Here is a 26,318-nt window from a genome sequence, read left to right on the forward strand (position 1 = left end):
AGCCCTTGGCTTGTATCTGCAAAACTTTACACATACGATCGGCTGATTTGATAACTGCAAACATAAGCATGTGTACAAGTGTTCCTAATAACATTGTTGGAACAGTGCATACTGTGTTATTTAAATGGTCTCTCCCAAGGCAGTGCTTTGGACCTTATTGTTATCGCTCTAGTGTAGATAAAGGATGAAAAAAAAAGCTTCAAGACAAACTTTCACTTTCCCAATTGTTTAAAATTGAACCACTTGACAACTTCAGATATATCTAATTAGTTGTTCTATTCTAGTACAGGTTTTACTCTCCTGATAACAGGTTTCCCAAAAAGTCAGAGAGTACCTTCCCAAAAGTCAACCTGTACCTCGATGTTTAGTTGATGGCACACTTGAAGACATTGCTTTCTGCCACTCTGCCAAAACTGACCATTAAACTTGACAGCAAGGGCCATAAACTGTGTAATGATACCTGTGCGAGTATAGAAACTAGGAAACCGTTTGACATTCCAAAGTAGTTTTAGAGTATATATACACCTAAAAAAAACAAACAAAATCTGAAAAACTTGGTAATACACAGGCATTAAAAGCCAATATGCAATTAGGCTTCATAAGATCAGAAACTGCCAGCTGATCGTTCATATACTTGAACAAATCAACTTTTTTTCTTTTGGAATAGAGCGCTTATTCCCCTTTTGGCTTGATAAGGATATTTCTCTCATTAACAATCACTGCAAAGGTTTTTCCTCCATGAGTTCACTGATGGGCAAGTAGCCTACATAATACATTATTTTAAATACTAGACCTTTAATACCCATGTTCCGAAAGCAGATTTGATGCTTAGCATAAAGAAATACCTTTAAAACATCTGACTGCAACAGTATGTTGTGTATTGCAGGGAGCCGATTTACAACCTGCCATAAGTTTGTCACCATCTAGTGGTTATACCTGGGTAAAACAACCAAGGGAAAAAAATCCTTGCTCAGTATTAACAAAAATAATAATAATAATAACAATAATAATGTGAATCCTCTTTTTATGTCATGATTTCCTTGAGACACAGCCAAGAATGACTCAAAACAGAACTATTTTGGCTTCTTCTTTAGTTAGGAAAAATGGAATAATGTAGAAACAAGCCAGGTTTTGCATTTGGATAGCCACCTCCCTCCCCCACCACCTTTTAACCTTAAAGCTAAAACTGAAATAAAACAGTAAGGTCATTTTCCAGTCCCCTGGATACAGGATTGCAATTGCAGTAATGCACAAAACATGAAGTGCATTGATGTCAAATTTCCTTGATTCAATTAAAAACCAAGAAGCTGTTTGTTTTTACATCCATACTTGTTCTAATTATTATTTCTCTCTTCAGGAAGGGGGGGCATGTGGATGTAAAGCAATCTGGAATAACACAACATGGGAGAAGCAGAGGCATGAAAGAGAGAGAGAGCGAGAGAGAGAGAGAGAGAGAGAGAGAGACAGAAAGAGAAAGAGCAACAAAGAGGCTCAACTGATTGGTTGGAAGGGTGGCTAAGAGGCTAAGCAATACAGCGCAGACATACCTTACGCCTTTAGCTCTTTTTTCTTTTTACACGCAGTGTTGTGATCAAGGCACAGGAACTTCTACAAGTCTTTTTTTCAGTAAAGTACAAAATAATACATTTTGCAGTCTGTACAAGAATAATAGTCCAGCAATAAAATAGAGGGTTGGAGGGGGAAGAGAGAGCAGGAGAACAGGAAAAGTTGGACTGGGAAGATGGCAAGAGTGACCAATAGGAAATACAGTAGAGGGGAGCAGTATTCCATTGGCAAGAGTCATCTTTACCTGTTTTGTGTGTGTGTGTGTGTGTGTGTGTGTGTGTATGTGTGTGTGTTCTCCCCCCAAAAGCAAGAGTGCTCTCAATCAAATTATTTGCATTAAATTAGTAGATCAAAGAAGGGAGTGGGGATGCGGAGTGGAGAGTTGCGATCGTTCAAGTTTATCATTCCGAAAGCAGTTAGCAAGTCACGTGACAAGGTTGCATCTCAAGTGTCCATCTTCACTGCGGCCTGTCCTGCTCTTCTAGCATTGGTGAGGAAATCATCCTTCTCTCCATAAGAGAGGTCAAGGGATGGCAAATAAAGCTGATCCAGCCAACTGAAAACTCAACAGTCAAGCACAGTCCTGTGATTCAGGTCCAGCAGTGGGGCCATCACAAATCAGCTCAAGACTGTCAGGTACTGCCAGGGTCAGCGTTGTGTGTGTGTGTGTGTGTGTGTGTGTGTGTGTGTGTATGTGTGGGGCGTGTGTGTTGTGGCACACACACTGATGTGTGGGTGAGCTGACACAAGAAGCAAAACTAGAAACTGTAAGCTATGTGTTTGTAGGAGTACAACTTTTGTCAGGTTGAGCAATTTTAGATACGTCTGTGTATCATCTACTTATGCAAATGATCATATAACTTGACTTTTAAATAAACTTTTACGTCTCAGTCAGTGTATGTATGTGTGTGCAGTTAACTGCCTTGAAATGGGGCTGCTGCTTCAAATGGATAAGGCATGATATTTGGTCCTCAACAGCATGATAAAAGTGTGTGTGTGTGTGTGTGTTTATGTGGTGTAAAGGGCCTGAAGCCCACAGCTCTTAGACGATCCATCACTCTCAAACTCCGCCGAAAACACAAGATTTTCAAAAGTCAGTCTCTTTAAAAGTTTGCCTCTGAAGCTCGGCCGATCACAAGAGCTCATACTGGCGGAGATGCATTCTCTGGATGATGTCTCGGCAGTCGTTGAAGACGCGGCGAATGTTCTCCGTGTCCACTGCGCACGTGAAGTGTGGATAACAATAGTGGCGGCCATCACCGCTTGCTGTGCTGATCCTCTGAGGAGGTAAATGAAAAGGCAAAAAAGAGCATAAGATGTAAAGGTGGGTTTCAACTGTAAGCAAATCAAACCACCATAAATCGACAGATGAATACAAGTGCTATACATGGCAGAGTATTTTTGCATTTTTATTTCCACTCACCAGGAATTCGTCCCGGATGAAATATTTCGCCCTTGTGACTCGCGGATCCTCTCCTGGCTCGGGGGTTGCTGAAAAAGTCATTTCTATGTAAATGCATATTCACATGAAAATTGACAAGTCAAAAATAAAAATGGCAAGATCAATAGGAAACATTTTATCTATACTGACAAAAGCTTCCAAAAGATACTAAATGCATACAGCTCTGGAATACAGCTATACATGAACTGAAAGTGCACAGTCATTAATCTCCTGTAACGTATACAGTCTGCCACACTTCAGTAAAGATCAAAAGCAACTCATCAAGCAACATTTATTTAAAGGATGGGCCAATTTGTCTATGCTAACATTTTACTTAACGGAAAAACATTCAATTATATAGACTTTGAATAAAATACTACAACTATTATCATCAAAACATTACCATAAATACAATAAAATGTCCATCATGTCAACCGTGTTTACTAATTATGTCAAAGAACTAAGACCCAACTCTCTGTATCCCATCCACATGCGCTTTTCTGTCATAGAACAATAGACAGTACAGTAGGAGGAGGTTTGCTGGAGGGTGATGACCTTGATAGTAATAAAATACTATCCGGAAATGAAAATCAGGCAACATGTGACGTTAAAATCTAATTTAATGTGTTGCCACTGCTGCATTTCTCATAGACTGAGCTAAGGACAAATATAGCAAGTTTGTTAAGGGCAGCATGTGTAATGGTGTACATTATTGCTGTTTTAAAATGGCTGGCCTCTTAAGTCCACCAGAACAACTCTTGAAGAGGGTGAAAAACTCTGGCAGACATACACTAGCCTACTACTAAATGTTTTTGTGCTGGGTGAATAGCAGTTCCAACCAGAGACATAAATCAGGACTGTTGTGTGATGACTGTGTTTGATCAATCAATGGCCTGCACTATTTTTAGCTCCACCCATACACAGAAGGACCGACACTGCAAACAAGAAAATCCTATCTGACCGAGAGCAAAAGCAGAATTTTACCACAAAGGCCCTAGTGCATGTCAGTGAATGGGTTGGCTTGATACAGAAAGGCTGAAAAGAAATAGTGTTAGTTAACCGCAATACAGGAATATTTGGATTTATAAACAATTAGCTCTGTGTTAAAGCTTGCTAGAAAAATAATGCAGTGCATGTCCACTCTGCAATTTAGTAAAATTGCCCATAACGTTGCACATGTCAAATAAACTAGAACTGTACAGATGATGAACTGCTAACCAAAACACAAAAGACTAGATCTCTAGAAGGTTGTAGTTCGGTGCGTTAACAATCATTGACACGTACTTTAGCCTCAAAAGAGCCACAAAATGCATGATGAACGCTCAAAATACAAATTTCATATTGTAACTGTGCGTTCATCTCAAATGAGTTAGACAGGAAATAGTCAAGATCTTACAAATACATGAATCACATTAATCTTTATACAACTGAACATGTTCAAAATGTTGATGTAAGGGCAAAAATATTTATAATGTTGATGTAAGGGCAAAAATATTTATACTGAATCAAAGCTAAGATTTACAAGAATAGCACTCCAGAGGATAGAGATTACAATCTGGAACTATGATGCATCACGTATGATGCGTAAGGCAATGTGACTCTCACCATCATCTGGTGTGGTGTAGCGAGCAAACTCAGGAAAATATTCCTCGATTTTTGATTTTCCCGCCATGACCTTTTCAGCTAGGAGGTCCTGCTTATTCAGGAAGAGAATTACAGAGATGGTCCGCAACCATCTGAGGGGAAAAAATTAAAAAGAGAGAAAATCTGTTAGGATTTTTATTGGTTTGTCTTTTCAAATACATTTACAAACACAATCTATTGAGTGCAAGTATTTCTATTGTTTAAAACATTTTAAACACACTGTTAAGGGATAGTCGTTTTTTTGTTTGTTTGTTTGTTTTTTTTAAACTAACTTATTTAAAAATGTTTTATGTTAAAGAACAGGCTCACCTGTTGTTCCAGATGTTTTTGAAGAGATTAAGTGCTTCTTGGAGGCGGTTGGTTTGATTGTCTTCTCGGATGACCATGTTATAGCTACTGCTGGCCACTACAAAGATGATGGCAGTTACGTCTGAGGGAAAAGGGAAGACAGAAAGGGCAAACGTTATGACTTCATCCAAGGTTTCTGGTGATCATGGTGCAAACAAGATTTAATCAATATCCATAAAGTAAATGAGCACTTGCATTTTGACATCTACTTTTGAAATAGGGCAACAAAATACAATTCTAATGGAGCAACAGCAAAATAAATATAACAATGTACATTAAGAGACCTGAACAAATTCACACAATCCATAGTTGTTTTTTTTTAAGTAAAGAGTATGTAACATCTAACATGTAACAAAATGTAACATCTTCACTTTTAGCAATCACAATCAATATAAGACAACAGGTTAATCAAACAAGGGTGTTCAACATAAAATTATGCAATATGCCTCATGTTGTCCAGAACAGAAGAACGTGTAACATTTACCATTAAAACACTGGATCCACTTCCGACGCTCATCTCTCTGCCCACCTACATCAAACATGCTAAGAGAAGAAACAAACATTTTATGCATGACATTACACACACAAGGATTCTTCACAACGTCGCATTTAAAAATCTTTCTTGTCCATGACACTATGTTTATACACTGAATAGCTGGCCAATCAGTGGTGTATATTAACTAGCCAGCAGCCATTTTAATATACACACTAGAGATACAGGACCCAAGACTAGATCTGTAGTGCCTCAGGTCAGGGAATAGGAGGGCACTGAACAAGGAAATAAGTAAATGAGTAAGCAAAACCTAAATTTTCCTCCTCTGTATGCATATACAGTATAGTAACACTGTACATTATGATTGATCATTTGGCTTCAAACACGGATCAAAACAGGTCTTTTATTTTCAAATCCAAGATGTACACTGAAATCTGACTATTAAAAGTTTTACAATTTTCAGTAGAGCCCAGAAAATCAATAGATTTAGACAGTGCTACACAAAACAAGGATCTATGTGCTTCTTCAGATTTATTATAATTTACACACAGCACTGGAGTTACTTGTTCTTTTAGTGTAGGGATTCTCAAACTTTGAGACCAGGCCCAGGGATCAGAAGACCACATGAGAATGCAGCACAAATTTCTACCAACATAATCCAAATATAAGGCACATTAAAAGTATAACAATATGATGCTGCCTATTTATTAGACACTGAAAGTGACCATTTCCAATTCAATAATAAATAGACCCCTATTCATAGACACCTTTATGCGCTTCATGGTCTCCACTTTGGGAGAACAGTTAGAAATTCTGTGTACTTAAAGCTGATAAATATTAAATTTCAAGTGCATCATCTCATTACAGCAAATGAAACTATAAGGTACACTGCCCTCTGGTGGATATTCCTAAACACAACTCTGCTAGAGCTTCACATCGTGTATTGACCTCTGCGGTGTCCCAGAACAAATAAATATCACACACTTTGGCCTCAAGAGAGCCACAATATGCATGATGACTGCACAAAATACAAAAGATGCAAAGAGGAGTTTGCTCAACACTTTCAGACTACTTACTGGAAGTTGACTTTGTCCACCTGGAACCTTGTCTCAAAAATACCGGAGGTCAGAACTCTGCATCTGAGCAGGTCCTGAAAGAGATGAGCACAAAAAATAAAGACAGTTAAACTATGGCATATGGCACTATAAATAAAGACTGGTTCAACAATGGCAGGATCTATGGCAGGGCTAAATGTGATTGTGGTCTAGAGAAGAGATATGAAAACAGTGATTTGTTTGTATTTATATTTATTTCCCTAACAGCTTCAAAGCAAATACAGATATTCATCAAAACATTTGTTAAAATACAGCTTAAAAACAGTTCCGGACATGACAACTCTATAAGAGATACTTTAAATTTGCTTGTGAATAACAATAATAAATCTAAAATACTGACATTTTGGTGGCTCTTTGCTCTTGGTGTGGCCCATATAGAACCTTGTGTATGCCACTTGGTCATGTCTACAGTTAATAGGGTAGATGCCTACTTTACAACTTCATTCAAGAATTTCCCATCCAGCCATCCATCAAATGATTTATTTCAACATTCTTCTCATTATGCTTTGGCTAATATATAATGGTTGATTAAGGGCCTGAGGTACCAAACCACTGAAAACAGCACAATGTTACAGGATAGGTTTTTGTACCAATACTATCTGCTGCTAGTGTGCGTGTAACACAGCATGTCCAATCATGACTGAAAATCATGAGATGTGGCATTCAGTGGAAAAGTACTGACAGTACATTAATAAAATATGGATAATACTTGGTAAACACGAGGACTATTGTCAGTCATTGTTATTGATCATTATTATAAAGTGCTATTGCAATCATATTGTAAGAAACTAATGAGTCCAGGGTTTTGATTTTTCTTCGCACAATAGTATTCAGTGAGTGTAGTTTTGCTAAAAAATAGACTTATGTGGTGATTGTCATTCTGGTGTGTTAGAAGTTAACCTCCACTCAAAAACTTTTCTATCAGCTAACTCACAACCAAACATGTGAAAGATTTACAACAGGTAATGTAAGGTAAATATTTTTTATGTGTATACCTGGATCCGCCAGAAAAACTGAACTAAATATATTCTTAATTTTAAACTTATGTTCCATTAGTACTTGCAAAAAATTTCAGTTTCATTTTGACTTGCAAAAATTTTCAGTTTCATGGTACTGGCACAAATTGTGTGCTTGTAGCACTGCTAAGCTAAAATGCATTAAACAATAAACAACCCATACAAAAAATAACTGAGGCACTCACCTGGTCAGATGGTGTGTAGTCACTCTGCTGCACAATGTCGATTTTGTCTAAAAAGCTGAAAAAGTGTGAGAGAATTAAATGTTAATATCAGCTATGAAATCCAAAAAAATAAATAAATAAATAAAGTCATCACACAAATAATTACATTTAGACTGAATCATTAACATTTTTTAAATGAATTTAAATTCATAAAGAGTATTGAATTTAAATGAAACTACACCATGCTGTCTTTTACCCCCTTGTGAATTTACAGGTATATTTTTAGTAGGCAGATGTGTGGAATTAATCCACAGTTAGAAATCATATCTTGACACAGACTCTATTTGTTGCTACAGAACAGAAAAATTGTAGAACAGAAATTGTAGAGCTAAAATGGTCAAATATTCTTTAAGTATAAAAAAAAAAAATGAAAATAACATTTTATTAATTTAATAAATGAAATCCAGAAGTAGAAAACAAATCAAAGATTTTTCTTCACACCTTAATAAATATACTGCACATTTTCAAGAAACTTAAAAATATAAGCGACACTGCGTCACCTGCTTCACTATCTACATAACAGCAAAAATAAAATCGAAATTAATTCTGGGGGCTGTAGGTGTTGACCTACTTTGATTATTTCCTCAACTGTATCATGACTTTGTTTTCTGTTCTGCCTGAATGCATTTGAAATATTTTTGTACTAGACTGTGATTCAGGCATACAAATCAACACACTCATGCCTTTGATCTGTAGTTGTTAAAAAAAGGAGCACATGATTTGGATCACGTGAGAATCTTGCTGGAATTTTCTTCATTGCAGTGAATCTTGTATGGCTTTTGAAAACACAGTGCACTGCATACGATGAAGAAATCATTATTGCATTGTCTAAATGGTGCAATAAGATCAAATAGAACACCAAAGAGAGAAACAAATACAAATGTAATAAAAACTGCTTAAGTATTCAAATTATTTAAGCCTGCACTACGACATGTGAAAAGCTGAACCTGTGGCATGGTTGTTGGTGCCAGGTAGGCTGACTTTAAAAAATTTTCAGAAGTTGCTGAACTACTGGGATGTTTACACCGGGGTAAACTTTAAATTAAAGCACCTTGCTGACAACAGGGTCAGAGGAGAATGACCAGACCAGCTCAAGGTGACATGAATGTAATCATAGATGTATATAAAAAGACCAAAATCAAATTTTTAATATTACACTATTTGAGCAAAAAATTGTGGACAACTGACTTCTTGTTAAACAGATTTAGTCCCCCTTCACTATTATTGCTATTGTAATACATTCCACTCTCATGTGAAGGCTTTCCACTAGATTTCAGGGATTTGTTAATTCAGCCACAGTAAAATTAGGCACTGATGTCAGATGAGGATGCCTAGGACACATTCCAGTTCAACCCAAAGGTGCTCAGTTGAGGTCAGGGCTCTGTGCATGGCACTCAAGTACTTCCTACCCTGCTTTGTGCATAGGGGCAGTGTCATGCATTAACATGTTTGAACACTTGGTTCCACTGAAGGGAAAATGTCATTCTAGCATATTCAAAGAAATCCTCTATAATCGGGTGATTCCAACTTCGTGTCATTCGGGTGTGATGGTCAGGTGTCTACAAACCTTTGGCCATATGCGTTACTTTTTTTTACTGCTCAGTGTTTGGCATGCTATGATATTATATTGAATATAAAAGGTAACCACAATTACAGCATGCATCAGTATATAGATACTCACTACTGTGCACAGTCAATCAGCTGATACTCATTGGAGCGCTCGTAACAGGCCTTCACTCCATCATCCTGCCATAGCCTTTTTGTATTTTCATAAAACTCCTAAAAAGAAATGACAGAAATTTGTAATATTGAAAAATAAAAACATACTTAAACAATAAAAAAGGTTAGGTTTAGCCATTTTATAAGTGTCATGGGGCATTTATTATTAATTATAAGCAGGTTATGTAGGGCTAGCAGTAAATTTGAATCAAGACAGAAAACCAAATATAATCTCAGTCACATTAATATACATAAAAAAAAAAAAAAAAAACCCACACAACCTTATTTGCTTGGCTGGATTAAAGCTCTCACTCTGAGATGAAACATGCCTGGACCCCTGATCATGTGTTTGCAAGACACAGGACTCAGTCTCATGTGAGGGCCATCACATGCCCTTTTTCGCTGATCCCAGCTCGCTTTGCCCTCTTGACACAGGCCACAGTTTGGTTCCAAACAAAAGCTTACATATTGTCAATTGAAATATTTATTTTATTTGTTCAAATGGCTTATGTATTTATTTCTACGAAACGTCACTTTAGGTCTTGGGAATGCTTTTAAGTTTCTCAATGATATAAGTGACTTTATATCTGACAAGACATACAGAGAATAATATCCAACATTATAGTTGTGTGCTAGTGGTCTCATTCTTCATATTCATTCATCTATTTTATTCTCTCAACAAACTTGACAGCACAATGCAATTCAAGTGTTTTTTTTTTGTTTTTTTTTTTAAATGGCATGCGTTATACTGGAAAACAACAAGAAATAATAAAGAAAATAAGGGTGTGATCCATGTAGCATTAATAACTTCGTTTCTGATTTAAGATTAGAATAGTCTGAGGTAGGGATGCACGATTACGACAAAAATTATAATTGTCGATTATTCCCCTGAAAATGTAATTGTGATTATTCATTACGATCATCACAATTTACATTAAATGGTGTTTTGAATAGCTTTATATCACTGTTTGAAGCAACTGCATGCCATATTTTATAACATATAAATATTTTTTTTTTTTTATCTTGGTGACTTTTCTATCCTGTTTCTTTGAGGGTGGAATAATCAGAATTCCTTTATCAACTGACAGAACAGCTAAATGATGGAGTCTGTTCTGACCCATTGTTCACTTAAGTCATGTATGTATTTTAACTTAAATACTGCATTAGTTGAATAATAGAAAGTCATGATGTTCAAACTGTAATATCTTAGTGCTTTAACAGTTTATATTTTATTTAGATCTATTTTTAGGCTTATTTCATTTATTTTATTTAGATCTATTTTTAGGCTTATTTATTGCTGTTGCTCTCAAGGGCTGTAAGGTATTTTAGTCACGTGGTGTGAAAGCGGCGCTGCACAGTCATAGGTGTGACATTTAAGCATTGTGAGAGCGGTTCTAGAGCATATTCCAGCACACACTCTCGCAGTATGTGTGTGTGCGTGCGCACAGAGATGTCAGTCAAAAGTCCTTTCGGTTCTAATTCTCGATTCTTCTCAGCAACACTTTGCAAACTATCTGATGTTTCTTTAAATTAACATGAGATAGACATACGCAAGTGGATAGTCGGGGCGTTGATAAGGACACGCCTACAGACTATTAGGCCAATTAAAAGTCTTTATTCGCCCCCACAATGTAACATGCAATAAACACCCCTTAAGCACAGAATAACGTAAGTAGATTTTTTTTTTTTGTAATCGCAGCTTTGAACGATTACGTAATTGTGGCATCTGTAATCGCAATTGCGATAAGAAAATCGATTAATTGTGCAGCCCTAGTCTGAGGTCTTATTTCAGGCCTAAATAACATTTTTGCATTTAAAATCTCAGAGTCAGAAGCTCTATATAATAAAAATCACCCAATTTCTTTTTAAGATTCTAATTTGAAAAATGTAATTCAGGAAAATATATTCCATTAAAAACACTAACTTGTGTTCATGTTGTGAAAGTCTTTCATTCAGAACAAATGCCTGTTAATTACAATACAGTAAGTGAAAAGATACACGTCACCGCATATGACATTTTAATATGGAGATATAATCCCATCTTAACAGTCGTATATGCTTTATTGCTTAGGAAGCAATGGTATCATGGCAGTGAGCTTTTGGGACTTTCCTGCTAAGTATCTGACCCTAAGGAATATGGCAGCATGGAGCACTTTAAGGCCTATGAAGACCCCTGAGGATGTTAATGAGTAGGGTAGAGGAAAAAAAAAAAAAAAAAAGACAGCAACTGTTCATTAACCTCCTCCAGTTCAATCCCTTAACAACTCACTTCGCACATACAGAAAATCCCTATGGAGCTGACTAATATTGCTTTGCAAGACCCCAGTTGATAAATTAATTCTCCAGATGTCCCATGTGACTGGACCAATAGTCTCTCTTTATATTGGAATAGAGGACAGCGTATTGAGAGAGTAAATCCTAGTTCCTGTATTTATTTTGCCTGAGTTTTCACTTAATAAATTAGAAAATTAAGCGACATGTGAAAGAGCATCAGACAGCCTAATAAGCCTGGTCCAGAAAATTTGGAACACACATTTATTGCCTTTCATAATTAGTAATTTTCTATACTTGAAACAGAATGCATACCAACACATTTCCCAAAATATACTGCGTTTTATTACTAATTTCGGAAGACACCCCAAAGGATACATGATTTAGCAAGTAATGAACACTAGTGGTATTTTGCCCTTGTTTTGTTTTTGCTGTACTTGACTCTCTCTGATAGGGCTTTAGCTTGATAATATTCCTAGAACTAGCATGAGGTGTTTGATGGGGGTTGAAAGCACCTATGTAACCCACTCTGGATAAGTCAAACACAGTCAATGTAAACACTCTTGCATGTATGCTGAAAACATGGTCTTGCTCTGGTATAGCCTAATACTTACAGATGTGAACTCAAAGTTCTTCTGATTAGGTAAGTTGGTGATGTATTCAATTCGCCGTTGGTTTTCTGGACAGGCGACCTGGACGGGTGGAGCAAGAGTACTCATAGCAGCAACTATAGTCTGAAAACAAGATTCAAGAATAAAATGATTATAAATCTCCCTGGCTTCCTAGTAAGTAAAGCATTGAAGCTCCATACAGAGCCATTTAGCATATTCTAAATTCTAGGTAAAGGCCCATTCCATCTATAAACTTACAGAGCATATTGAGCTCTAAAATAACACATACAATGAGCGAGAGATATAGAGTGGGATACTAAAGTTCTCGTTGATAAAGCTGATCATTAGGTGCTAAAATGATGATAGTGTTCATACAGGTTTAACAGCATTACAGCTGTGCCACTAACACCACAAGCAATCACTTTCATTATTAATCAAGTTAACAAACTTCTGATGAATGCTTACAGACCTCTATGGCCTCTTTAATGTTGTTCTTAATGTCTTGAACCTTCTGTTTCTTCTCTCTGAAAATAAAGAAAAAGTTGTGTTAGAGAGACTTTTTGTTTGCATTAGTCAGACGTGGGATGAGTCGTGCATGAGAGCAGACCATGATGGTAAACTTGAGCTGTTGATACATCCGTCAAGGACTGAAGCTCACTTTTAGGGTCTATTTATTGATAAACAAATACATATATATAGCTGATTTTCATTACTGTATTAAAAAAAAAAAAAAAAAAAAAAAAAACCCCTTCTGGATAACTATACACTGTATATTCTAACAAAACATTATGCATATATAACATCTGCTTTTCAAAGATAAAGTACAAAAATACAATTAAATTAATACTATTAAATGGCCACAACCACACAGCCTGTGCACCTATTTTGTCATGCCATGAGCAAAAGACAAGAATCCAGGTAGGTTTCAGGGGTATGAATTTTTGCACTCCTAGTGAACTGATCTGATTTGCAACCAAATGATTTCTTTGCTCTTTATTTCATCAGACTGGCTGCATAAAGAATCTGTTTTACAGTAGAGACCTGTCCAAGACAGTGTGCCATAGTAGACACTGGGAAACACTGAAACTTACATTAATTGCAAAAATTTCTGAAAGCAAATGCCATTTAAGCATGATGTGTGGCATTTTTTTTATGAATCTACAGTTAATTCAAAGCTGAAAAATGTCAAACACACAAAGAAAAGTGTATAAGATATTTTTGAATATTTTACTCAAAGTGAACACAGTTTCTTATAAACAACAACAAAAAAACAATTTGTGTATTGCTTTTAATAATTTGTTCAATATAAAGATACAGATGTGGGGGGGGGGGGGAATCTAAATCACTGGCTAGTAAATGCTTATATAATAAATGTATCATTACATTTAGTAGTTTCATTTTATTAAAATAACATTTTATTAAAATGTTCTCTAAAATAAAAGCTGCCAGTGCTTATATTACATAACCCTGCATTGCAAGAGTAAGTGAATTTAAAAAAATTATATATATATATATATATATATATATATATATATATATATATATATATATATATATATATATATATATATATATATATATATATATATATATATATATATATATATATATATATATATATATATACACACACACACACACACACTCAAACCTAAATACCAACTAAACATACTGTTACATGAATACTTACTCAGCATTGAAGCCATTAACATGCAAAATCCGCATCTGCTTAACAATAGTGCTCTTCCCAGACTCCCCAGCACCTATATTAGGAGAGAGAGAGAGAGAGACTCTTGTTCTTAATCAAAGAAAGAAGCTTATTTTTACAATGTTTATGTTGTAGTAAATTGTGATCTTTTACATTTATGGTCATCAGTTTATTCGTCTATGCCTACTTGTGTAGATTTCAAAGAGCCATTATTAACAGAAGCACATTCGTTCTTTGTAAACCATTCACTCAGTACTCAGAGTCACCACTGCTGGGGCTTGGCACTAAGAAATTAATGCTGCTTTCACACTTACAGCAACTCTCTGCAACAAATCAATCAGAGATCATTCAGACTGCTAGCATTATGAGTGGCAACAACTTGTGACCAGATGCGTGTTGAACTTTATGCAAATATGGAGGGACTATGTGCGGTGACTACCAGTGGGAGCGAAGACAGTAGAGCACACGTGATCGGTGGCAAAGAGCGCACACTGTTTCTCTTTCATCTCAAATGATGTGATGTACATGTACACTGGTGAAGTTTATATACAGACATTCTCCCTCCAGAATGTAACAATGCTAGCTGTGTCACACAATGATAAATGTTATAACTATGGCAACCATTCGTGTCCAAAAAAAAGATTTTTTTTTTTTTTTTTTAAATATTACAAACAAAAATTATTCTAATTTCTGCCCCAAAATATTAATTTAAATACTGCTGTAAGCTCTACTATGTATTGTCTATATATAGGCTTGTTATGTAACTTCCAGCAAAACTGAAGATCCGCTTTAATCTACAAAATAAAAATAAAAATAACAACAAGTATTATTATTATAAACAAATAACCTTTAGTTAAAAAAACAATCAAAATGAACATGCGGGAAAAACATCATTTTTGTACTTTAATATGTATTTTTTAACTTTGTAAAATTAAGTACAAAAATTTACTTTTTACCATCAGTGTCGCTTTTCTATATGTACGTTTTAAATATTAAAAAAAAAAGACCCAAACAAAGCACGACAGCACTGATGTCACAGAATTCTGACATAAATTATCACATCATTAATATTATAATCATCATGTTGCCCAGCCCTATGGTCAAAAAAAAGTTAGGCACCCAGACTGGGATGTGTAATGCGATTCCCCGCCCCATTATTTCCTTGCTATTTATATTTTCTATTCATAGTTTGCTATATATAGCGCCATTGCTGGTAGTCAGCTAGTGGAAAAAAACAAGCATCTGTAAGGGCTAGGCTGTCTAAACATATTCGTCCATTGTAGCCCGCTTGTTTATAACAAAGAGTGAATTTCACTACCGGCTGAGCTAGGTTCGTTTCATGGCATGCCAACTTTCCATATCCACGTAGGAAAAATGCAAAGAAAATAGTCTCAAACAGTCAAAAATTGACTTTTTTTTGAATACTGATAGAATGCTGATCACATCACTAAGTCATCATTAAGTCATGTTATTATTTTTTTTAATAACATGATCAGGATTGCTTGCAAAACTGAATACAAATGTAAATAAACCTAACAAGTTATTAGCTATAACTAAGCTCATTTTAAAATCTGTAATAAAATGAAAATCTGTGCAAATGCTTTATGTTGAACAGCAGCTAAGTTAGCTGCTGAACTCGTCTAGTCGAGTAGCCCGGGGTTTCATTTTACTTTAATCAAAGCCCCTGTTCATGTTTTGTGAGTGAACACATTACGTGCACAAAAGCCTGGCATGGCTTTATCTGTTTGGCGACTACATACAAGGGATGCTATCCTGCACCAGAGAAAGACAGACCATTAAGGTTCGTACAGGATGCAAAAAGGGCTAACAGGAAATGCATATTACTAGAGATTTTATTTTTTTACTTAAATCTCAAAGAAGCAACGTCACAGCATCAGCCATTTCAAATTGACAGCCATTGCAACAGACCAGAGAATCTCAATAGAAAGAGAAACAGTCATTTCATATTATTTCAAGGGTGATTGGATAGATCTGTACATAGATTCAGCAGACTGAAGGATAAAGCAAGCTCTTCAGCATAAATTACTGATTAGGTCACGTGAGCTGGAATAAACATTTAAATGTTATCCGCCCACACTCCCTCCTCCAAAGCCACTTGTAACAGAGCTGAACAGCTGAGGGTTAAGGACGTGACAAGTGACAGCTTGGCAACACCAGGATTCAAACTCACAACCTTCTGATGTCAGTGATATGTGGCGACATAGACGCAGACTATTCATCATCATTCATACAGCTGATAAAATCTAACACAGTTCCTAATTCACTGCATCAGCATTTTTGTCCTTGTTCAACAGCCATGGGTTTAAAATTCATGCTTACAACACGGGTATGGTTAGGTTGGAAGTTGTAATATTTCAGCTTCCACTGCTGCTTTTGGGCTAACAGGCAGATTTGATGCTTGTTTTATTTGAGACACTGATTTGATTCAAAGTAATCCAGACCAGTCATGTGACCAGGAAGTACATACAACAATGCTGATTTAATAATACAATCACTATGAAACACTGATTTAACACAGAATTTCATCACAGCTTATCATCCGTTTGAGGCTTTTCAGTCGAGTTAATTAAGTGAGCAAACCACCAACCAACACAAGGGGATGGGGTAAGCACATCAATGCTTTCACTTGCCTGGTGGGCAGGCTAATGAATTTATGATCACTGAATTCATTAAGTAAATATTACTCAGTGTTCACATATTGAGTTCTTGGCCTAACATGAAAAAAGCTCATTTTATACTACAACTTGTTGTGTCACTTATCTCCCCGTGCTCCTGTTAAGAACTCGGCACAACATGTTTAAAACACTAAACTCTAGAAAGAATGCTAAACCTAAATGTTATATGATACAAATTCTAGACTGATTTTATTCTATAAAAAGTAGAACTAAATATACAACACAGTGCTACAAGTAGATACGTGTGCCATGTTGAACGCTGATGGCATTCTGTTAAGCACAAAGTGCACTAACAGGTTTTTACATGGTTGTTAGGATGCAGACAACACGATAGATTTTTACTGGAGCTCTGGATCGGGAACTTTATCCCAGCTTGTGAAATTTAATTTAAGATTTGGGTTGATATGTAAATATTTTAGGGTGATCTGTTCCTCTGGTCTCTGTAAACTGCATAGCAATCAAGTCATGTGGGCCACACAAACATTCAACCAATGATAAGAAAAATTTGCCTCTGGTTATCTGTTAATCATGTTGCCTCTAGAGCATAAGCACTCAGGTGTTCGTGTGGGCGTGTGTGTTCTGGGCGGAGGACATCGGAAAAAATAATTCTCATTTAGCATTGGTGACCCCACCCCATTGCTACGTAAGCAAAGCTGTGACTGTTGGATTCATGAAGTGTCCAACATTCTGCACTTTAACTTTACTTCTAATTGTTGGAACTTTCAATGTGAAAGCTATTTATTCTATATAGAATAAAGCACAAGTACGAGATTTGGCATGTACCTATTTACTAGCTTTGGGAACCCATCAACCATGGACATATAGACTACAGTAATTTGAAGTGGCACATTACAGGGCCACATGCAGGCATGTGTTCACATTAACAATCTTGGATTGTTGTTGGCTGGTGAAAATATAGTATTATAAAGTCCCTTCAGGATTTCATGATTTTCCAATCTCAAAAATGAATGCAAAACCAAGCAAAATCAGCGATATTTTGAGAATTTTCAAAATCACAGAAGATTTTCCAAAGATTTACGGCCCAGCCGCATTATCACAGCATGCACTCAGCCAAAGCTCCCTCGACTCATGTGTGTGTGAATAGAGCAGCCATCACAGACAGCATTTATATGCGTGTCTTCAATGGTAGGAGTTGAAAAGAACAATCCTGTACTTGCAATTTCACCATTAGAGGTAGTTTTCCACAAAAAATGTTACACTGTAAATTAAAAAAAAGCTGCTTCAAGATCATGTATTTTTGGCACAAAAAACCTCCACTACCTGGGGTAACAACTAGGAATAAGCATTTTAGATTACTAACACTAATAAACTGTTCAAATGTAAATAATATCCAAATTTATTGACTGCACTGCAAATCCTGCTTCCCATACACAGCCCCAGAATAAGAACAGAACACTGCTTTCAAACTGGTAATTATCATACAGATATATCGGTTTCTTGGTACTAATACATGGCGACATGTTAAAAAGGCATCGGTGCTTGATAATTGGTGCTTTTGAACCTAAGCTTACAAGTCTCAATCTCCCCTTTATTGGGAGCCTAAAATATCAGGTTAGACAGACATTTGCACTTGTTTGCCCATCAGTAATTTGTGCTCCTGCATTAAAGACTTGTCCATTGAGAATGTCATGCTTGTGTTGATAATTTATCTTAAGACAGGATTAACAGTAACCAACAAAAGACAGTGTAGTAGTGGGCCTTACGCCATGTTTATGGCATTTCTTCCTTAGAAGTAGTTATATCAAGGTTAGCATCACTGTGATTAAAATGATATATTTGTTTAGATTTCGGGAAAAAGAAGTTACTAAAACTCTATTCAAAGTGTGTTCGTTTATAAAGGGAATGTCAGTGATGAATTTTTAGTCTTCTCAGTGATAAAAAAAAATCTCACTTTCAGACAGCGATAAAATGACGAAAGTAAGCAAGCTTCTTGTAGATTTGATTTTCTAAGAAGCTGGATGTTTTGTATGATCAGGCTCCATTCACAACATGGCACCCATACAGTCAAAGAAGTGCTGGAGTAGAGAAGAGAAACTGCCTCTTATTTCAGTTTGGGGTAAACAGCAGTTCTAGCAACAATGTGAAATTAAAGGAAGCCAGTCACATAGTATATGAGAACCATTCATTTTTTTCCCTTTTAGTTGTTGTTACATGATATGTGAGGTGTTGCATATCTGAGGGACGGTCAGTGATATGTGTGCTACATGACATTGGCATACAAATATGGATGGGATACGATTATCAGATGCATCACATGACTGAGTTTGACTGTAACTGGGGTGGTGGTGGTTATTAATCGGAGGTAATTATCCCAGAACCTTATGTAAAAATAAATCTCTACTACCATCTGTACACACTTATCAATACAAGTGTAACAATAACACAACATTCAAATCTGGTACGATTTCAGTATGATGTCGTCTCGCTATGATTCGGCTTCATCACAGCACGAATAATCATCACCTCAACAGGTGCTGTAGAGTACAATTTTTAAGTAAAACATTCACAGGATTGAAAAAGCAGAATATCTTATCTGAAAATGGCAGTGTTTTTGTGATGCATTCAAACTTTAAAAAGACTGCTTATAATGTAACGTATGAATTTAACAATGTATCTTTGAATCCTTTGAATACCGAATATATGCCTCAGAATCGCTGCAGTCATTTCTCTTCCCTGGACTAAATGAGGAGGAAACAGCAGCACAGCTGTGTGAACATGTGCATCGTACAAGCCTATATTTATGGTATTAGCATATATTGTACACAAATTTACACTTCAGTCCACTGCTCACTAGACAGTGTCACAGCGCATTGAGTGAGACCTTAAAGACATAGGGAACCAAAAAATGACATCCTTAGCAGAGGCATGATTTTATAAGACAAAAAAAAAACAAAAACAAACTACTGTATCATCTGATTCAAGAAACAGAACGTTATAGTCTACTTCGTTACACAGTCGCAAATACTCCAGGGGTTCAAGTTTTCTGTGGCTGTTTGGATTTTCACACACAACAGTCAATTGAGTTTACACAGAATGGTGCAAAAAAAAAAAAAAAAAAAAAATCATCATGTGAGCACCAATTCTGCAAGTGGCAATGCCTCATTGATGGGAAAGAACAGAGGAGAATAACCAGACTGGTTAAATGTGACCAGGAAGCCTACAGGTTAAACTTATATAACCACTTTACACATTGGTGAGCAGAAAAACATCTCAGACAGCAAAACACCAAACCTTAATGTAGCTGAACTAAAACAGCAGAAGACCACTTTGGGTTTCACTCCTATCAACCAACATCAGGAACCTGATGCTATATCTATGATGTATTTATAGACAGATTTATGTTTCACACTGTTTTGTGTATATATGTGTGTATGTATATTATATATATATATATATATATATATATATATATATATATATTTAAAAAAATGATATCTATTCAAGGGGGTGTAACAAGTTCAAGAGAGTTTGCTGCTAAAGGTTTCAGGTTGTTTTTCAAGAGCAGCAAATGTCAGTGGAATGATACAAGAAATGTGGAGCCTAAAGGTCTTCTGTACTTATGTGAATGATGACAGGGTGCCATAACTATTCACTTTTTCTAGGGTGAGGTCTATATTTTAATACCTTTGATATGCTTAACACTTCTGTTGCTAACACCCCACACACACAAAAAAAATCCTGAACACACATAATAGCTCCAGTCACTCTTAGCTCCATAACATATCAGGATTCTCTTCTTATACATGATCGTCCAGTGACACTCAACACCTCAAAATCCAGAGCAGAAACAGCAAAATGCTGGACAAAAAGTCCCAGAATGCAATGAAGCTGTAAACCTAGCTGTGCTGATGTTTCCAACAACAAAAAGAAAATGAAAGAAAAGAGAAAGAAAATGGCACCTCAACTTCTATTCAAAATGTTGTCCTCAGCCAAGTTCAGGATGACATCATACAAAAATGCTCACACTTATGCTTCTTATACATTAGACTATAACAGTTATATATGTTTTCGGTGGCATTTTTGCCCATATTTTGCCCAATAATTTCTGAACAGCACAGGTCATTATTTTGAGACACGTTTTTATAAAAACATCCATGTTTTTTCTCCACACTTTGTAACTCAAACTCTTGGAACTTGAAGACGCAATTCCTACTTCTGGGTTCAACATAATTCCCACTAGTGCCATTAACAGCCAGGAGCTGAACAGTATTATGGTAAGGAAACCATTAACCAAAATGAAAAACCAACAAGCAACCAACATGAACGACTTTTAGACCTAGAAATTCAACTCAGAAATTTAATATAAATTTAATATAATTACTGGACAAAACTGAATATAACATATGGCTGATGTGCAACTTGCTCAGGATAAATTTTGCCTTCAAGATGCTGAGATACCAGCATCACTAAAAAGCCAAGTAGGATTTGTCTAGGTCTTGCAATTTTTCAGGTGTTTCTACTGCAGTGGAGAAAGACTAAATACATGTAAAATGCTAATAGAAATTTGGAATATCTCTTTGGTTTGAATATTGCAAACAGGTATGATCAGGGTGCATGATCATATAAACCGAGCCAAACAAGTTTGTTAATATGTTTAGGGCATGTGTCACTTTCTGCATGTGGGCTATAAAAGACTAACACAGGAGTACATTTAACACAGGAGCACACTACAACCAGTGTGGCTAACATTTCTAATAGTATGTAGCTTTTAAACAAACATATATTAATAAAACAAAGATACCAACAAGACATTTTGGCTATCAGCACAAGACTTGCTGGCACTGCGTTTTGTTATGGAAAATAGAGTGCCTGCTGAGTTCTACGTCAAGAACTCGAGTTGTCGATATGCCCAAAGCAGCTCGACCGTGTCTTCTGCAATCAAGTAAATTCTCTACAGGAAGAGGGCTGTCTATGGTTGACCCACCCATGATGGTGTTACGTTGCCCGGCAGCCGGTGACACAAAAGAAGTCTGACAAAGGGGGGGGGGTGTGAAAATAGAAATGAACGTCATTACCTGCTCTCTAATTTTGTTCTAATGGTTAAGTGTGATAATGCCTATACTTCCCAGAAGCTGGTGTTTAGAGCATAAAAAAAAAGTAAATCAAATAAATTAATGATCGCCATCATCAGGTATCATCTGCCTGCCAGTATACATAACCTGACAAGAGTAGAGATGTGTCTTTAAGCCTCATTACAAGGTCATTTTCACCACAAAATAAAAAGTTTCTAAGTAAAAATTCTCTCTACTTTTTTCATACCTTCCTCTTCAGTAACCATTCTCGCTAGTCAGAGATACAGATGATAATCATTTGAAAAGCATGTTTTTGTACCTTACATCTATATGAAATGAAATGTGTGTTGTGGTACTGATTGAACAAGGTTGCTGTTGTCCAACTAAATAGTGATAAAGCCATGAATCGGCAGCAGGACTTTCCAAACTTTTTGCAGTGAACATTTCCATCCTTTAGTACAGATATATTGTTATCACCTTAATCAAACTATTCATACTTGCACAATAATAACTTGGCCATTTATTGCAATGATGGAGCTTTATTTCTGAATCCCCAGCTCAATGAACAGAGCTGTATTAAATATCGTATTCAAGTTAATGATATACTTTTGTTTTATTTAGGTTAAAGTATTGGATGAAACCCAACCATTTGAATGTCAAGAAATAAAAAAACAAACTTGCTGGGTGAATAATCTGTAGGTTGATTTTCTTCTGTGGTAGAAGCATGATTTCATGAAATCAGACTGTGTGTCTTGTTAATGACAATACAAGCACGACAGGAACTACTAGAAAGTGACTCGTTTTGTAAATGGAGTATCGTAATATACTTCCAATAAAGTGTGCAATAATACAATGGTACAACAATGACAGAATCTTTTTTTAAAAAGGGTGAAAATATCAACTATAACAAACATCTGAAAACTGCTTGTAAACAACTAAGCGCTGGTCATCACCAGTTCAGGCAGCCAATCGACACATACACCGGAAATGACGTTGCATATAAAAAGAAGGTCCACTTTTGTCGACGCATGTATTACAAATTTGACAGTTTAGCTAAACAATGCATACAACTGTGAGCTACACGCTTTGCCAATGTTTCTACTATCCATCAATAAAACGTGCAATCCCTGTCAAAAAGAAACTGAAGCGAGAGAGCCCGACTGTGGGAGAGAGAAAAAAGTGACAGCCGAATTAAATAATGAAGGCCTCAAACTGGTTTGGACGATTTGGAGTCGGGCCTAAATGGCGTGGATATTTCTCGCACACAGACTGAGACACAGGCCTGTGGATCCAGCGCTGCTCGCATCTTACCAGTTTAACCAGAACACACCCACATGCCGATGCATGTCGCACGTTTCCGCTCGGGCTGGCCACTAACGCTATTCAAATGTCACCACTATGATCACACACACACACACACACACACACAGCTGTAACACAACGAAGGTGTGACAGCGGCATTCCTCCTCTAAAAGTCACTTTCAAGTGCTAATTTAGCTAGCAACCAACTGAGCCTCATGCTAAAAACTTCTGACACGGCAAGCTCAAAGCTGTTTTTTTTAAAACAAGGGCGAATTCGCTCTGAAATGCAAAACGGACGATTTCATTTTTCGAGGCCTTGAAAAAAAAAACCAACCAAACAAACAAGCATTTCCCGTTTTTGAAACTCACCCAAAAGTAGCAGTCGGTGCGTGGCCCTGTAGATCTGTTTGTCTTTCTGAAGCTGTTTCTCGATTTTCTTGTTTGCTTCCCGTTGCGCCTTCTCTTCGTTCCTCTGATCCTCGGTCTTGCTGTTGCCCAAGCAGCCCATCTTTCCCGCGAAAGAGTAGGTCCAGAGGAAATGTGACAAAAAATAAACACACGAACAAAGCTTATTCTATTTGTGCTCGATCCACGATATTACTCGAACTGCCCAGGACATGTAGGCTACACATCTTTGAAGTGGTCGCAATGTAACCTATAGCCTACCTCAATGACCATTTCAGCCATGACATTGATGTATGACTAACGAGTTCATTATGCGTGTTTTCATAGCTCTGGGTGAAAGGGTAAAGAGGAGTCTGAATTTTAGAAAAGCGATCGGTAACAAATGTTCGCTTAAATATGCTCGATTTACAAGCTAATGCTCACGTCCTAGACAGCTAAAGAAGCTTAATATCCATCCATTGATCACTCGAGGCCTCCACCCTCAACTTTCCAACGAAGAGCCGAAGAAAAGACGAGTTCATGTCACGAAACGGATTTACCTAACGTACTGAGTGAAAAATAAAACAACAACTCGTTACCAATTCCTCAAACACACTGAAACACATACACACGGGTCTTGTTGGGTTTTAACCATTTCACCATAACAAGGCCCTCGTTTCCTACTTGTAGCCCTGATCCACACAGAGGCAGCCGTGTAGCCTAGCTAGCTGGCTAGCAAGACCAGCGAAAATTATTTAGCTGCAACTATCCTTTTCGTGCTGTTCTAGCTTCCCACCCAGAATCCGAAAATCTCAAAACATGTCCTGTGTTTTGTAGAAGACGTAAATCCGTATATTGTCTTTTGTCTGTGGAAATAATTCAATCTTTCCTCATTTCGCCCGTTTCTGCGATGGCTACTGCCCCCCCTCCAATCCAAGGGGCCTTCGTTAGTAAGCTTCTCCTGAGATTCAGCGTACGTCCTTCCTTTCGCTTCGAAGCTCCCCTCAACTGAACAAAAACAAACCCAAACAGTCGCGGTCACAATCCCAACACGCTAAAACGACCGAACGAGAGAAATCTATCGTTTTTTCCACATATCTCGCGACTGTTTAACCTCGGCGCTGACAGCCTCAGCTTCGGGTTCAGCGTTCGGAGCTGCACCTCTCGCGCACGTGCAGAAGGCCGGTGAGACTGATCCGCGCGCGCGCTCACATTCCTCCACGCTGTTTGCGCGAGTCCCTCGGCGAACCGCTGGATGTGTGAGGGTAGCCCATAAAAGGCTTTATTTTTAAACGTTAATTCTTCCCCCTTCTGTCTCTGTCCGAGAGCAGGGCAAAGCAATCTTAGCCAGCACTGAAGAGGTGGGGTGGGGCAAATAGGCTCTCACGGAACCCTGGGAACCGAGCAGATCACATGACCCTCCGGAACATCAGCGTCGCTGAAATCGCGCGGAAGGAGAAGCAGAAGCACGAGCGCCCCCTTTGACCACGATGGAGCATAACGAGCGCGGCGAGCCCGGCTTCCTTCACGCGCTCCCCGGGTGCTCACATTTCTCATCTGCTAAGTCGTAATTACGAAAACTGTGCTTGGTCAGAAAACTCTAGAGAGCTAGAATCTAAGGGGCAGAAGCGATTGGTCTGCCCAAGCTTCACACCAGCAATAGTCAAGTCACTCGTTTCTCTTCAGGACGTGTAGCGACCTCTATTGTCGCTTAAGAGCGTGCACTGTCCAGCGTGTTTTATAGTTACTGTGTGAAACGGAAGTAGCCAAACTGTATAGCCTACAGCCCAATACATGATTTATGCACGTTTTTGTTCAATATGTATTTTAGTTTGATTTACATCCTATATGCTAGGCCTAGCACCAAATTGGATCAAATTAGCAGAAGAAGCAAACTGTACTAGTTACACTGACACTTGACCAGAGACAAGTTATAGTTAGTACTTTCTTTCCAGCTTTCTTTTTCTAGAGGTCTCTAATATACATTTAATTATAGGGCATATATAATAGAATTTGATGAAACCAACAGTTATACATTTCACACACGTGTGTCAGACCGTGAATGGTAACTAATTACAGATTAAAATAGCTAATATAATAAAGTTGTAAGTGGGGAAATGAAGAAACACTGGATCACTATGGTCTGAGGAGTGTATAATTCAAGCCAGTCTTGTGGATTTGTTTACTTCATTCCGAGATGCTGTGCCATAGTCAGGGTCACTGTGGTTTCCATCACTCTTGTGCATATATCGTGGAAAACAGAACTAAGTTAATTAGAAAATAGTATAGTTAGCAAGACAATGGTTCATGAAACACACATTTATTTGTCATTTTTACATAGGAAACACATATTTCCAAAAATACAACTAAAGCAAGAATCTGAGTGGACAGTTTTGTACAAAACAAAGTTGTGTCTGGTTACTGCTGGTAATGTTACTGTAAAATTCAGAAAAATTGGGACTGTACTCATTTTGTAACATAAAAAAACAACTACAAATATTTCCCATGTTAGGCCTCTGCAAAGCTATCTCTGGTTGTTTTTTTTCCATTACTGAAGGTGAACTTACCCTGAAGGGCTATTATGCTAGCAGTGTGTAATTGCAGCAAGAAATCTGTTTTATAAAGGACATCTGTTAGCTATAAGTGTTTATGGCAGCTTTTTGATTTGTTTGTTATTAACTATAGTGAGCTAATCGCTGTGCCTGTGTTTAAAATACCAGATGACAGAATGTTTCATCAATCCTCAC

General features: G+C 37.1%; 1 protein-coding gene across 1 annotated transcript; it reads right to left on the bottom strand.

Annotated features, from left to right (window-relative positions):
- Positions 1-1,007: 1,007 nt before the first annotated feature.
- LOC131352854 (guanine nucleotide-binding protein G(s) subunit alpha-like) lies at positions 1,008-24,974 on the bottom strand. Its single transcript, XM_058389351.1, has 12 exons — positions 23,557-24,974; positions 14,139-14,211; positions 12,918-12,972; positions 12,452-12,571; positions 9,529-9,626; positions 7,809-7,863; positions 6,569-6,642; positions 5,484-5,542; positions 4,961-5,081; positions 4,613-4,743; positions 2,990-3,057; positions 1,008-2,845 (listed from the first exon to the last, which is right to left on the bottom strand). Exons 1-12 carry the CDS (start codon positions 23,693-23,695, stop codon positions 2,699-2,701), a joined length of 1,140 nt encoding a protein of 379 aa, XP_058245334.1. The 5' UTR covers positions 23,696-24,974; the 3' UTR covers positions 1,008-2,698.
- Between the last annotated feature and the right edge of the window lie 1,344 nt (positions 24,975-26,318).

The sequence above is a fragment of the Hemibagrus wyckioides genome, linkage group LG05 (genome assembly GCF_019097595.1).
Source record: "Hemibagrus wyckioides isolate EC202008001 linkage group LG05, SWU_Hwy_1.0, whole genome shotgun sequence".
NCBI lineage: Eukaryota > Metazoa > Chordata > Actinopteri > Siluriformes > Bagridae > Hemibagrus > Hemibagrus wyckioides.